Source organism: Dipodomys merriami, unplaced genomic scaffold, assembly GCF_024711535.1.
Source record: "Dipodomys merriami isolate MVZ:Mamm:240054 unplaced genomic scaffold, mDipMer1.0.p SCAF_1, whole genome shotgun sequence".
In the NCBI taxonomy this organism is placed as follows: domain Eukaryota; kingdom Metazoa; phylum Chordata; class Mammalia; order Rodentia; family Heteromyidae; genus Dipodomys; species Dipodomys merriami.
This window is the reverse complement of record NW_027202270.1, coordinates 45,870,102-45,885,452: the sequence shown is the minus strand read 5'-3', so window position 1 is coordinate 45,885,452 and position 15,351 is coordinate 45,870,102. Positions and strand designations below refer to the sequence as shown.

Here is a 15,351-nt window from a genome sequence, read left to right as displayed (position 1 = left end):
CCTAACATGCATGAAGCGCTAGGTTCGATTCCTAGCTGTGGCTCAAGGTAGAGTGCTTGCCTTGAGCAAAAAAGCTCAGTGCTCAAGCCTTGAGTTCAAGCTCCATCACTGGGGGAAAAAAAAAAAACACCTATAGGGCTGTTTTTGCCTTGGGGTTTTCCTTTTCCTGCTTATGCCTACCTATATACCTATGATAACATTCCCTTGGAAGAGTTCAGTATCCCGAACTTTTTCAGACATACAGATGTTGAAGTCAGTCTAGCTGATCTCAGCTGACAGATGATGATGTGAGTTCTCAGGTTCTAGAGTCCTGTCTGTCAGGACACAGGAAAGTTGATTGATTGGATCAGGCAAACATTGCTGAGAATGCGGCCTTTCTCTGTCAAACCAGCCAAACTATAGTAGTCACAAAACAACGTGCTATATGTTACCCAAGGGTGAAAGATGCTGTGGGAAGATGTTTGTACTGTCTGAGGATGATGATACTCTAGCCTGGAGGTAAGAAGTTGAGCAAATATGTAAAAAAAATTAATACAAGTAATAATATTAGGAGCAGGGAGCAGGAGGTATGGTCAAAGGTATGCACTGGATGACCGTTTTCTCCAAATTGATTAGGTGTAGCCTTGTCAGAATAGGAAAGCTGTTTGTGCTCGAGGGTGGAGATAGATTCACTTTGCCTCCTGTCACAAGAAGTTTACTTGTCAGTCCTGTTATTCCAGCAATCTAAGGTGACTGAAATAACAGTGTGGAGACAGAATGTCTGCAGGTCAGTGAAGAGTTGCCGCTTTCTACCAAAAGCACTTAAGTATCTGTTACAAACCCCCTTACATTTAAACATTTCTCACTCTTGGGGGAACTAGGATGTTGAACAACCTAGTTTCATATATTTCCAGGCTGTGGATAAACTAGTATATAAATAGAGGATAATCTTCAAGGGCTAAAAAGAGACTGTTGTTTAATCCTGAAATTCACACCATTACAAAGCAGAATACAAGGAATACAAGAGGGAACTAAAGTCAGAAAATACAAATTTGCCTTCTGTCAGAGTGCTTGGAAGGGCTTTTGTGCCAAATAACTGTGCAAGAATCCTTTCTCCAGAGCTGAGAATGTGACTTAATAGTAGAGTGCTTTTCTAGCATGCATGAAGCCCTGGGTTTGATTCCTCAGCAACACATAAACAAAAACAGCCAGAAGTGGCACTGTGGCTCATGTGGTAGAGTGCTAGCCTTGAGCAAAAGAAGCTCAGGGACAGTGCCCAGGCCCTGAGTTCAAGTCCCAGGACTGTCAAAAAAAAAAATCCTTTCGTCATAACTTCTCAGCTTTAGTTGAGAAGTTGGCACATGTGACTACATTTTTGCTGTTCTCTACAGATCAGGCTGTCCTAGAATTTGGTATGTGGTTATGTAGGCTCATCTCAATCATGATCCTCCTGTTTCTACCTCTCAAGTACTGAATTACAAGCATGTACCACCACCATGCCTGGTAGACTCCATTTTTATTCTGACAGCATCCTCAGTGTCTTCAGATAGTTCCAGAGAGAATGGCCTCTTCCTTTGAGATATGGAGTCTCTTGAACTTTTCCTTCTGGGCTGATCTGGACCCATGATCCTGCAACCTTAGCCTCCTGAATAAGTAGGATGATAGGTGTATACACTACTGTTGGGTGCCCACTGTGCCCAGTGTTGGGTTGAGAAGAGGTCGTGCAAATTCTTCTGCCTAGGTTGACCTCAAACCTTGATCCTCCTGTTCTCAGCCTAGGATTATATGTGTAAGTTTTAACTATACTGACAGTTAAATGATAAATGATTACACAGTCTAGACTCATAGTCATCTAATTATTTTGCTATTATATCAGAAGCATTTATACTCCATAATACTCAGATCTTATATTAATCTAATACTGTGATATCAGAATTATTCCATGTTCTAGAAAATAAAGATTAAGTATCCAAACAAATCATCATTGACTTATGATTCATTACTGTCTTTTGCAGGGAAATTTAGGAACATTTTTTATCACCAATGTGAGAATTGTGTGGCATGCAAACATGAATGACAGTTTTAATGTCAGCATCCCATATTTGCAAATTGTAAGTATATACATTTTGGTTACTTATTTAAATGTATAATAACTAATATAGTTAATAAATAGTCCATAGGACTGTCGGAATTAGACAAATTCTTTTTCTTTCCCATTTTTATGTGGCACTAAGTTATTAGCTAAGAGCATACTTTTTAAATGTTAATACTTTACCATTCTACTAGAAAAGATATAGCTCTATTTATATTCAAGGAAAACAGCATCATTATTAACTTGCTACTAAAAAATAAATGCATTGAGTTTTAAATTTTTAAATAGTTAACTAAGTTTTCTTTATTAGATTCTGATCAAAGGTCTTTAGCCACTAAAGTTTTCTGCAACCTTTCTGTGGAGCAGGTAGGTTTGGACTTCTTTGGTTTGGACTTAGCACACTAACTCATATACTTGCTGTTGATTTTTCTTACCACTTTCTGCTCCAAACCCTTTTTAAGCCAGAATGAATCCACTAGTCTTATAAATGAGCTGCTTTCATTCTATTCAATTAGACTGCAACACAAGCTGGATTCATACCACAGGTTTACTGAAGGAATCAAAGTGATTTTTAGTGCTAATACTTTTAGCTTAAGTTCAATTAAAGCTGCTAAAATTTAGAATAAGAACTCACTACATCTGAGACCAGTTTGTTTTGGAATAGATTTTTTTAAAAAAGAGCATCTGGGCCGGGCACTGGTAGCTCACATCTGTAATCCTAGCTACTCAGGAGGCTGTGATATGAGGATTGTGGTTCAAAGCCAGCCTGGGAAGAAAAATCCATGAGACTCTTATCTCCAATTAGCCGCTAGAAAACTGAGCTCTACTGAGAGTGGAGCTGTGGCTCAAAGTGGTGGAGCATTACCTTGAGCAAAAAGCTTAGGGAGAGCAACCAGGCCCTAAGTTCAAGCCCCATAACCAATTAAAAAAAGGGGGGCTGGGAAGGTGGTAGAGCACTTGCCTTGCATGCCTGAGGCCCTGGGTTCGATTCCTCAGCACCACATAAGAAAAAAAGAAAAAAGCCGGAAGTGGCGCTGTGGCTCAAGTGGTAGAGCACTAGCCTTGAGCTGAAGAGCTGAGGGACAGCACCCAGGCCCAGAGTTCAGGCCCCATGACTGGACCTCCCCAAAACAAAACAAAACAAAACAAAACCTAAGCAGTCTTATTAATACTTTTTGAACAGATGCAATATATGTGATATTTAGAAGATGCTTTCTTTTTCTAGTCCTGAGACTTGAACTCTGGGCCTAGGCACTGTTTCTGAGCCACTTTTGCCCAAAACTAGTGCTCTACCATTTGAGCCACCGCTCCACTTCTGGCTTTTTTTTTTGGCCAGTTGTGGGGCTTGAACTCTGGGTACTGTCCCTCAGCTCTTCAGCCCAAGGCTAGCACTCTACCACTTGAACCACAGCACCACTTCCAGCTTTTTCTACTTATGAGGTACTGAAGAATGAAACCCAGGGCCCCATGCATGCCTAGCAAGCACTCTACCACCCCCCACTTCTGGCTTTTTCTGTTATTAAAGAGTCTCAGACTTTCCTGCCCACGCTGGCTTCAAACCTCAATCCTCCGATCTCAGCCTCCTGTGTAGCTAAGATTATAGGCTTGAGCCAACAGCACCCAGCTGAAAATGCTATTTTTTAAAAGAGAATTTTTGGGTGATATCCAAAAAGAAATGTACTCTTTTCCTAACTTATATAAACTGTAACCCCTCTGTACATCACCTTTATAATAACTAAAAAGAAAAAAAATTCTTAGCCAATGAGATTAATAATGCTTTGCAAAATATTCCCAAGCCTATTTTTTCCTAGCTAGTTTGATTTCTGAGTTACTTTAAAATATCTGATCATTTTTTATTCATTTGCCAGATACTAAACACCTTCTCTGGGCTAACTGCCAGAAATAACAATCCTGAATCAATACACCATTCCTGCCACTGAAGAGCTTTCAATCTGGTGGAGGAAAACAATACATAAATAGTTAATCATAGAGTTCAATAGGAAGAAAATTATTTCTGGCCTCCCAAGGAAATGCAATTTGTTTTATTTTACTTGTCATGCTGAGGATCAAACTCAAGGTCTTGTGCATATTAGGCAAGCACTCTACCACTGAGCTATATCTCCAGCCAGAAATATGGGAAATTGTAATCAGATTGCATTTATGTGTGCTAAAGCTCACTTTAATCTAACCTCTGTCATGCTAAATAATTACTGATTAGTAAACAACAATGTGCTTTCTGTTCTTCAAATAAAGTATTTTTGCTGTGGCTGTTTATTCAGAATAGAGCAGCCAAATATGGCCTGTGGAGTGAATTCAGCCTAACCCAAACAGCTTGCAATCTGATACTATCACAACTTGTCTCTGCAGTAGTCATTCCCTAACTTTGGCTCTACACCTCAGCCATGGTCCTGACTCATGGTGTGTGTGTGTGTGTGTGTGTGTGTGTGTGTGTGTGTTGGTTCTACACCTCAGCCATGGTCCATGGTGTGTGTGTGTGTGTGTGTGTGTGTGTGTGTGTGTGTGTGTGTGTGTGTGTGTGTGTGTTGGCTCTACACCTCAGCCATGGTCCATGGTGTGTGTGTGTGTGTGTGTGTGTGTGTGTGTGTGTGTGTGTGTGTGTGTTGGCTCTACACCTCAGCCATGGTCCATGGTGTGTGTGTGTGTGTGTGTGTGTGTGTGTGTGTGTGTGTGTGTTGGCTCTACACCTCAGCCATGGTCCATGGTGTGTGTGTGTGTGTGTGTGTGTGTGTGTGTGTGTGTGTGTGTGTGTGTTGGCTCTACACCTCAGCCATGGTCCTGACTCGTGGTGTGTGTGTGTGTGTGTGTGCATGTGTGCATGTGCATGCTTCTTGCTGCTTTTATCAGTCTGTATCTCCTAGTTACATTTTCTGTTGATGACAGCCAAGGATGCCAGTGTTCTATGGTTCTAACTAGGAATTCTGTATTCTTGGCAGAATGTAAAGTAGTTAGCTGAAAGGCCAGATTTTCATAGGAATTACCACTAAAATCTGTCTCTCTCCTCTTTTTCTCTGGAAGTGTGACATGCCATCAGCTGCCACAGAAGACCCTCTCCGGGCTTTTGGTCTGCTGGGATAATATTAGGTCCTCCATGGTTTTCCCTTTCTCCAACAAGTGGTTCTGGTCTCTTTCTAAAGTCCCTACTTGCCATTGCCGCCTCCCTTCTCTCAGGCTACTGGAGCCACCACTTCCCATCCCCTGCTCCTGTTTAATCCTTAGCTCTTGTTTATTGCGACTACTTGTTCCAGCCTTCCTGATGCCTTGTGATTGGTGTTCATAAGTTTTTTTTCTAAAAAGTAAATGGAGGGCTGAGGTGTATCTCAGTGGTAAGAGCACTTGACTAGTATATACCAGGCCCTGGGCTTCAATCCTTAGCACCCCAAAAGATTGAATAATTAAATGGAAAGTGAAAATCAAGGGTCTTTTAGAACTTAGCCACCCTTGATGTAGGAAACAGCATGTGACTTTGAAACTAATCCTGCCTTGACACCACAAAAGACACTGGCTCATAATAACTTAAAAAATTATTGGTGGTTGTGTAAAATATTCAGAAAAATTGCTAGTTCCCTGAAAATGAGAAATATTTTTGTGCATATTTCAGATGTCTTCATTTTCAGGATCAAGTTTAACTTGATCTCTGTAAAGTTTATCCTTTGAAAAGTAGTACCTGTATAAAAGTTTAAAACCTTATATTAAAGAGCTACCACTGTCAGATAATAAAACATGCATTTTCTTTTTATTTTTTTTAGCGTTCAATAAAGATTAGAGATTCAAAATTTGGCTTAGCTCTTGTCATTGAAAGTTCTAAGCAGGTAAGATATTTTACATTTTTATTAACCTATGATAAATTTTTTAAACTGTGTGACAGTATTTTATTTTACAATCTAGGCTTTTAGTTTTATTACCTAGCAACAAGATTATTAACTATACTCTCAAGGTTTATGAAGTATTTGAAGTCTTATGCTAATTGTCTCTGTAGGAGGAATCCTGTCCTTGTTTCTTGTTTTGTTTTATTTGTTTTGAGAAAGTATCTTTCTGTATAGCCCAAGCCAGCCTCAAATTCACAAACCTCCTGCTTCAGCATCCTCAGTGCTGGGATTACAGTCCTGCACCACCAAGCCCAGCTCTGCCTTTGTTTTTTTTTGTTTTTTTTTTTGCTGGAGAGATACAATTATCACTTGTTATTAATCAAGTTATTATGTCAAATGCTGTTTCTATATTCTCTCAGTCTAAAACTCTACTATTTTTCCCCACTTTACTGTCTAGAAACTGACACCTAGAGAAGTTAGGAGCCTGGTCTATGGTCTCATAACTAGCAAGGGGTGAGACTAAATTTTGATTCCAGATATGGCTGATTCATAAGATTTTCTTTGAGGGGTTGGAGACATGGCTCAGGTAGCAGAGCATCAGCCAATGAGCAAAAGCATCAGATACCTAGTTCAGGTCTTAGAACAAAAAAAGAAAAAGATTTTCTTTGAGAAAAACATATACATGTTTAATACATTTTATATATTTTTTTTGTGGGGGGGGAGGGTCCGGTCATGGGGCCTGAACTCTGGGCCTGGGCACTGTCCCTCAGCTCTTCAGCTCAAGGCTAGCGCTCTACCACTTGAGCTACAGCACCACTTCCGGCTTTTTGCTTATGTGGTGCTGAGGAATCAAACCCAGGGCCTCATGCATGCAAAGCAAGCGCTCTACCACTGAGCCACCTTCCCAGCCCCTACATTTTATATTTTAACATACCGATTATACTAATCTAACTATAAACCCTCATTTTGCTGTTTTTACAGAAACACTTTTATTATTTTAGTAGTTGTACAACAGAGTTGCCATTTAACAAAGCAGTTTATGAATACAATACATCTTGTTCATTATTACCCCTTCAAATATTCTCACCCATCCCTCCCAACCCACACCTAGAAACAGTTTTATTTATTTATGTGTGTGCAGGTCCTAGGGCTTGAATTAGGCCTGGGTGCTGTCTTTGAGCTTTTTTGCTCAGGGACAGCACTCTACAACTTGAGCAATAGCTTTACTTTTTTTTGGTGATTAATTAGAAATAATAGTCTCACAGGTCTTCATGCCCAAGCTGGCTTCAAACCACAATCCTCAAATCTCATCATCTTGAATAGCTAGGATTACAGGCATGAACCATCATTCATAGCTTCCAGAAACACTTTTAAATAAAACATTTAAGGTATTTGGTGGGGGTGGCAGGCTGGGAAGGTGGCTCAGTGGTAGAGTGCTTGCCTTGCATGCATGGGGGCCCTGGATTTGACTCCTCAGCACCACATAAGCAGAAAAAGCCGGAAGTGGCCCTGTGGCTCAAGTGATAGAGCACTACCTTTGAGCTGAAGAGCTGAGGGACAGCGCCCAGGCCCAGAGTTCAGGCCCCACGATGGACAAAAAAAAATTCTTTTTTACCAACTGAATTGTAAAGCCCGTTCTAGATTTAAACATGAAAGTCTATTCACTCCTTTCCTATAGTCTATAGCTGCCTATTTACTATGCTCCAGCAACTATACCAAAGGCCCTGTATACATTGTCTATTTTAATACAACAACCAGATAATTGTTTGGTGGTGCACCTGAAAATGTAAGTTTCCCAGCATCAGACAGCTAATAAGTATGTATAGAATGAAACTTTGAACTAACCAGTTACAGTATGCTACTTACCTATGGTATATAACTGAATTATATCAGTCTTTTTAATACTTTTCCTAGTGGCTTATCATAGTTTCTAAGTTCTTGAAGGAGCTAGCTAGCCTTTAAGGATTTGAATAGACCATTTTTCTTTCTTCCTTTCTTCCTTCCTTCCTTCCTTCCTTTCTTTCTTTCTTTCTTTTCTTCCCTTCCTTCCTTCCTTCCTTCCTTCCTTCCTTCCTTCCTTCCTTCCTTCCTTCCTTCCTTCCTTCCTTCCTTCCTTCCTTCCTTCCTTCCTTCCTTCCTTTCTTTCTTGTGCTGGGAGTTGAACTCAGGAATGTGAGCTCTCACTTAGCTTCCTTGTTTATGGCTGGTGCTCTAACCATTGAACCACAGCTCAAGTCAGCTATTTTGCTGATTAATTGGAGATGGTTTTCCAGGCTGGCTTTGAACCTCAACCTTATAGGTCTCTGCCTTCTGAGACAGGAATTACAGGAATGAGCCAGCAGTGCCTGTCTCATTTCTTTCTTTTAATGTATAGTCTTTACCTTTTCAAGAACTAGCTCAAGCCTGCACTGGTGGCTCACACCTATAATCCTAGCTATTCAGGAGGCTGAGATCTGAGGATCACGGTTCATAGCCAGCCCAGGCAGGAAAAGTACTCTTCTCCAATTAACCACTCAAAAACCAGAAGTGGCACTGTAGCTCAAATGGTAGAATGCTAGCCTTAAGCAAAAAGAGCTAAGGGACAGTGCCCAGGCCCTGAGTTCAAGCCCTACAACTGACAAAAAAAAAAAAAAAAAAAAAAAAAAAACAAGAAAAATCTATAGTACATTTATTTTAATTTTGAGAAACCTCTTATATTTACAAATGAGGTTGTATGATATCTGAACGTATTTCAGAATAATACTGAAGGGGTGTGGGTTTTATGTAAGGGAGAACTAGAGATGTTTGAAGCTCTGTGATGATTATCTGAAGGCTTTTTTGTATTATTTTGTATTGTATTGTGTTCTATTTTTATATGTGCTTAAAATTTTTCATAGTGATGAGTCTAATTTTTTAATCAACTTATCTGGTGTACTCTAAAATAAGAACAATTAGAGCTGTAGTTTATTGTGTCTTTTAAGTATCATTTGTCAGACTTAGTCGTCTCTATTGTTGTCTATTGTAGAGTGGAGGATATGTTCTTGGCTTTAAAATAGATCCCGTGGAAAAACTACAGGAATCAGTTAAGGAAATCAATTCACTTCACAAAGTCTATTCTGCCAGTCCCATATTTGGAGTGAATTATGAAATGGAAGAAAAGGTAATCTGAACTGTGGAGTTTGCTGGATTGTTTTTATGCTCCCTATAAAATGCAAATATAAAGGCTTTGTGTACAATTTGCTTTAAACTAGATACACAGACTTTGTTCAAGTGAGCCTGGCCTGGGCTAGACTGTGTTAACTGTTGATAGTTACTGTTCTCCTAATTGGTTGTATCATCTTTCATTCTTCCATACCTAAGTGAGCTTTTTTGCATAGGTTGAACCAGATGGTTTGTTAGTATTTGACCTCTTTATGTATAAAAATTACAATTTTAGTTCAGCCTAATAGTTATTTGTAATTGTGTTTTATTTTTCTAACCACTATCAGAAGATTATAAATCCTTTGTGGGTAAGAAGAAGGATTTTATACCCTTGTTGGTACTAGTACACGCTCCCTACTACAGTAAAGTTACTCAAATATTTGAAAAATGAACAGATTAATATCAGTACTACATCTTATTCTGCCTTAGCTTTAAAATATCCTAGGTAAATCTTTGTTATTTTACTTTTTTACAAATTTTATTTTATGAGTAATTTGAGGAAATTTGAAAAAATGCTATTATAAGCAAGTTTTTGATTATGTGAAAGAAAAATAATTTAGAGTCTTTTTTTTTTTAAGAATGGCTCTTAAGGCTGGGCACTGGTGGCTCACACCTTTAATCCTAGCTACTCAGGAGGCTGAGATCTGAGGATCACAGTTCATAGCCAACCCAGTTAGGAAAGTCCGTGAGACTCTTATGTCTACTAAACCACCAAAAAACCAGAAATGGCACTGTAGCTCAAGTGGTAGAGCACTGAGCTTGAAGAGCTGAGGGACAGTGCCCAGGTCCAGAGTTCAAGCCACACAATCAACAACAACAAAAAAGGGCTCTTAAGTATATTAAATATGTGGAAAATTCCCATTCTAACTTTTTTCATGATCTAGACTTCAGATTTAGAAACTTAAGTGTATCATCTGATCAAATCACCACTAAATAACCCCATGCTGCTGATCACATATATGGTATATATGTGCACACCAGAGGGAAACTAGGAGGAGGACACAAAACTAGAGGGAATCAGGGAAAATATACAATAGTGAGACCCATCAGGTACACTGGACATTGATCAAAACGGACTAAGCAACTCAATGGCAGTGATGAGAGGGAAGGAACAAGTGGAAAAGAGAGAACAGCTGACGCTATGCAAAAGGAAAGAAATGTTCATATCACCTGATGTGGAAGAAATTGCCAAAGCTCATAGAACTCATAAACTTTATAGACCACGATAGACGATTTGACCCATGAAAGTTAGAATGTGTTTGTGACTTTAACTAAGCATCACTATCCCACAGTACTGTGAAAATTGTGAAATTATGTAATCACTTAATCACAATAAAGAATTTTCAAAAAAGAGAAAGAGGAAGGAAGGAAGGAAGGAAGGAAAGGAAAGGAAAAGACTAGCAGTGAAGCACACTGGACACTGAAGAAAGTACACTATACAACTCGTGGGTGGAGATAGGAGGGATTGGACTGGGAGAGAGGGACTCAGAGAGTATGAGGGAACAGGAGACACTGAATGAAAGAAAATGTACTCATTACCTGATTTATGTAATTGTAATCCCTTGTATATCACCTCTAGAATAATAAAGTAAATTAATAGTAAGAAAATAAAATGAAATAATAGACAAAAAATAAACTTAAGTATAATGCATTTTATTATTCAAATTAGTTTTAATGAAAGAGTAATTATAATTGTAATGGTGATTTTCTTAAGACTTAAGCAAATGATTTGTTTAAATAATATTGTCTCTGATAAATTCTGACATCTTGATTTTTAGCCACAGCCCCTTGAAGCTCTGACAGTGGAACAAATTCAAGATGATGTTGAAATAGACTCTGATGGTCACACAGATGCATTTGTGGTGAGTGTCAAAAAGGACTATTAAATTTCTCATGATTTGTACATGAGTCATGTTTAGTTAAATCATGGTATGACTGTGTAGAACATTATAAAACTTGAGACTTTTGACATGAGGTTGAGGTAAATTTTTTTAAGTGAGGGAATTTGTTTTGTGATAATGCTTTTAAATTACCAAACTAAGAACCACACACTGGTGGCTAACACTTGTAATCCTATCTACTCAAGAGGCTGAGACTTGGAGGATCATGGTTCAAATTTAGCCAGGGCAATAAACTATGTGAGACGCCATCTCCAACCAAGCAACAAAACACTGGGCTAGAGACATGACTTAAAGTAGAGCTACCCATGAGCAAAACAAGCTGTGCAAGTGTGAAGCTCTTTGTTCAACTTCCAGTACTAGCACCCCTCAAAAAAATATCAAAAACTGTTATAGCTGGTTAAATACTTTAAAATCTATACATTACATAATTAAGATAAATTTCCCTTAATCTGTAACTATATGGTTTTAGAAGAACACACATCTGAACAATAAATGTTTCTAAATTGGCATTTAATTTTCAACTACCACTATCTCTATGTATTTACTGGCACACTAAAGTACTGTTTTGTTTTGTTTTGTTCATCTCAAGTTAGGAATAAGTTATACATTAATGACAAAGTACATCTCAGGTTTTTGGGCAGTTCTAGGGCTTGATTTTTAGAGCCTTGAGCTTTCTGGGTAGGCCTTCTGCCACTTGAGGACTTTTTGCCTTTGTTATTTTTCAAGTAGGGTCTCTTATTTTTGCCCAAATTGGCCTGAACCACAATCCTGTTTATTCTTTCCCCTGTGACACTTGGAATGACAGATGAAGGCCACCATGCTTAACTTTTTATTGGTTGAGATGGAGATCTCACAAACTTTTGCCAGGACTGGCCTCAAACCATGATTTTTCTCAATCTTAGCCTCTCAAATAACTAGAATTACAGATGTGAGCCACCATGTTCATTCCTACAAAGCACATTTGTTTAGAGCTTAAAGACATCATTTTTTCGTAGCTGTTAATACTGATCAATAAATTTTGATTTCTATCATTGTAGAGATAGTGAGAAAACAATTAAAGTTCCAGTATCAAAATGTGAAATACATTTAGTTGCAGAATCACTGTACAAATCCATTACCTGTTCCTTAGCTCCCTTACCTATTACATAGCAAACATGTGAAATATCAAAATTTTTTTGTCTTATAGGCTTATTTTGCTGATGGTAATAAGGTAAGCACATTTTACTGATAGTACTATTATTTTTTTGCAATTTTCTATATTTCAGCATTTAGCATTCTTATGTGAAACCTATTTTTTGTTTTTTTCCTCTCCCTTGCCCACCCTCTCTATTCCTATCTCGTTCTCTTACCTCCCAAAAGCAACAAGATCGTGAACCTGTATTTTCAGAAGAACTGGGTCTGGCAATAGAGAAATTGAAGGATGGATTCACACTACAGGGACTTTGGGAAGTAATGAGTTGATCTTAAGTTGAGCTAGATTTCTATTTAAAGATTTCTTAAGAGTAAAGATTCTAGTCACCTGCTATAAGGCATGGAATGGTTTTTATGTTTACAGCTTTTATATTCAAGGCTTTCCAGAAAGAGTTTTTACTGATTAAGGAAAATCTCACTTAGAAAACCACTAGTTCCTTTAAAAAATTATATTCAAAATTTCAATTGAAATGTATCTAGTTTGTAAATGTTTATAATGTACTTAATACTTGTAAAATTTTAGTTTTCAGATATTAAATGACTGTATCATTGGGTTTAATAAAGAATTTATGCAGCATCATCTAATGTTTTGAAAGTATTATTTAAAAGAACATCATAATCAAAATACTCCTTTCTTAATTATAAAAATTTAGCTTAACTACATTATCTCATAGCTCCAAATGTAAGCTAACTCTATACAAATTGTAATCTGTAAGCATCATTTTTAGGGAGTCATTTTGTCAAAACTAAATATTACAGCTAACTATGGTATACATCAAGCCTCTATTTGTTTTGAGTGCTAATGTGTAAGTGATTTCATTATAGTTTGGACAAGAATATACTTCCAAGGAAATTGCTTTGTTCTTTTGTTGATTTTTCTCCTTATTTGTATTATTGAAACTTCTAAAATTTTTCAGAAATAACACATTATTTGATTAGGTAAAAATTTTCAGTCTCTCTAGTATTGTTTGTTAGTGTTATTTGTTCTAGTGTTGTTCAGCTACCCCAGTTGCAGGAGCATTGTGGACAACCTTGTCAAATGATTCACATTAGCTACACAGGAGCCCTTTCTGTAGTAGGAAAGAATGAGGTGGTACAAATGTTTGAAGATGCAACAATATATACAGTCGTAGACAGGTTTATAATATAACCTAATGTTCATCTCACTTTATTTAAAACCATCGAACAAAAGCTTTAAGTGGGTTTCTTCATTTAAAAGGAAATGGATTTCTTTTCTTTTGGTGGGGGGCAAGTGGGGGCAGTCCTGGGGCTTGAACGCAGGGCCTGGGCTCTGTCCCTGAGCTTCTCTGTGCTCAAGGCTAGTATTCTACCACTTGAGCCACAGCGCTGCTGCCTCTGGCCTTTTCCGTTTATGTGGAATTGAACCCAGGGCTCCATGAATGCTAGGCAAGAACTCTACCACTAAACCACATTCCCAACCCCTGGAAAAAGATTTTTACACTTCCTTTTGGTGCTAGTCTGAGGCTGAAACTCAGGGCATAGGTGCTATCCCTGGGCTTTTGTACTCAAGGCTAGTGCTTTACCTCTTGTTCCACTTCTGGCCTTTTGGTGGTAAATTGGAGATGAGAGTCTCATGGACTTTCCTTCCTGGGCTGGCTTTGAACTTTGATCCTCAGACTTCAGCCTCTTGAATTAGGATTACAAGTGTGAGCCACCAGTGCCCAGCTGTATCTTTGCACATTTAATGAATAGAGTTATAATGACCTACATTAGGACATCACAAATAAAATGTTGTCATAAAGATTGTTTAAATGCTACTTTTCAAGCAAAACAAACTAAAATTGCCCACTGGTAAGAATCCCAAGTGCCATATCATGGTACTTACATCTGACTCACTAATCTTTTCAAATGTTAGGTGTTGTGTGTGGAGAGAAATGAGTCATTTATTGTTTAAACACGGGAGCAGCTGTTATTTTTTTCTAGTGTGTTAAAACCTTTAATGACTTATATAAATGGAAAAAGAATCAATGAGCTCTTCTTTCAGCTGTTGTTTTAGCAACTGACAGTACCTTGACTTCACTGTGATGTAAAAGAAAAGAAAAAAGTTTTTACACATGGCTAGAGACCTTGAAATTTAAAAATAGAGAATTCTCTGACCTGGGCATTCATTCATTCAACAAATGTTTATGGAGCATTTGTGAGGCTTACGGACTATTGCTGAACAGCAGCACAGACACACAGAGGTCTGGGAATGTGGCTTAGTGGTAGAGTGCTTGCCTAGCATGCATGAACCCCTGGACTAGATTCCTCAGTACCACATAAACAGAAAAAGGCGGAAGTGGCATGGTGGCTCAAGTGGTAGAGTGCTATCCTTGAGCAGAAGAAACTCAAGGACAGTGCCAGGCTCTGAGTTCAATCCCCAGGACTAGCCAAGAAAAAAAAAAAGAGAGAGAGAGTTTATATTCTTTGGGGCATATTTAAGAATACCAGTGTCTGCTGGTAAGGTGCTTCCTCAGCATGCACAAGCCCCTCAGTACTACAAAAACACCGAGTACCAGCCCCTGAAATTCTTTCTGTAGCCCTAGTGATTCTTCATCATGACATCTGCGTTCCATAATTAAGGTGGTAATCTCTTATAATCGACTTAGATTATCATTCCAGTTATATGTGTATGTATGGTTTTTAAGGTAATGCTTGTTTTCCCAATTGTATAGGTGGTCTAGTACTTATTCTGATTTTGTCAGTGTTCTGAAAATAAACTATTTCATAAGGCTACATTTGTTCTACTTAATATTTAATGAAACAACTTTTAACAGTAAAAATTACAAAATACTGGGCTGGGAAGGTGGCTCAGTGGTAGAGTGCTTGCCTTGTATGCTGAGGCCCTGGGTTTGATTCCTCAGCATCACATAAGCAGAAAAAGCTGGAAGAGGAGCTGTGGCTCAAGTGGTAGAGCACTAGCCTTGAGCTGAAGAGCTGAGGGACAGTGACCAGGGCCAAATTCAGGCCCCATGACTAACCAAAAAAAAAAAAAAAATTACAAAATACCTTTTGTATAAAATACCATAGTGGGTCTTTAATTTTTTTAGCATTGACTTTATTTTTCATTTAATCTAGAAGAATTCTTTTTAAAATTTTTCCTTCACTTCCCTATTATTGTTAGCTATAACACATCCTTCGTACATCAAGGCAGAGTATGAACAAATTAAATACTTCCATA

General features: G+C 38.2%; 1 protein-coding gene across 4 annotated transcripts in view; it reads left to right on the top strand.

Annotated features, from left to right (window-relative positions):
- The window catches only part of Bbs5 (Bardet-Biedl syndrome 5), a 40,353-nt gene that overhangs the window by 11,973 nt on the left and 13,029 nt on the right, over nucleotides 1-15,351 (top strand). For 2 of the 4 annotated variants that reach the window (XM_070021402.1, XM_070021403.1), the window contains exons 7-11: nucleotides 1,995-2,090; nucleotides 5,839-5,901; nucleotides 8,903-9,037; nucleotides 10,857-10,940; nucleotides 12,166-12,189. In XM_070021402.1, the coding sequence (XP_069877503.1) occupies nucleotides 1,995-2,090; nucleotides 5,839-5,901; nucleotides 8,903-9,037; nucleotides 10,857-10,940; nucleotides 12,166-12,189 (402 nt within the window). Of the gene's footprint in view, nucleotides 1-1,994; nucleotides 2,091-5,397; nucleotides 5,416-5,838; nucleotides 5,902-8,902; nucleotides 9,038-10,856; nucleotides 10,941-12,165; nucleotides 12,190-12,338; nucleotides 12,996-15,351 lie in introns of those variants that run through there. The other 2 variants (XM_070021405.1, XM_070021404.1) reach the window with 2 other exon arrangements.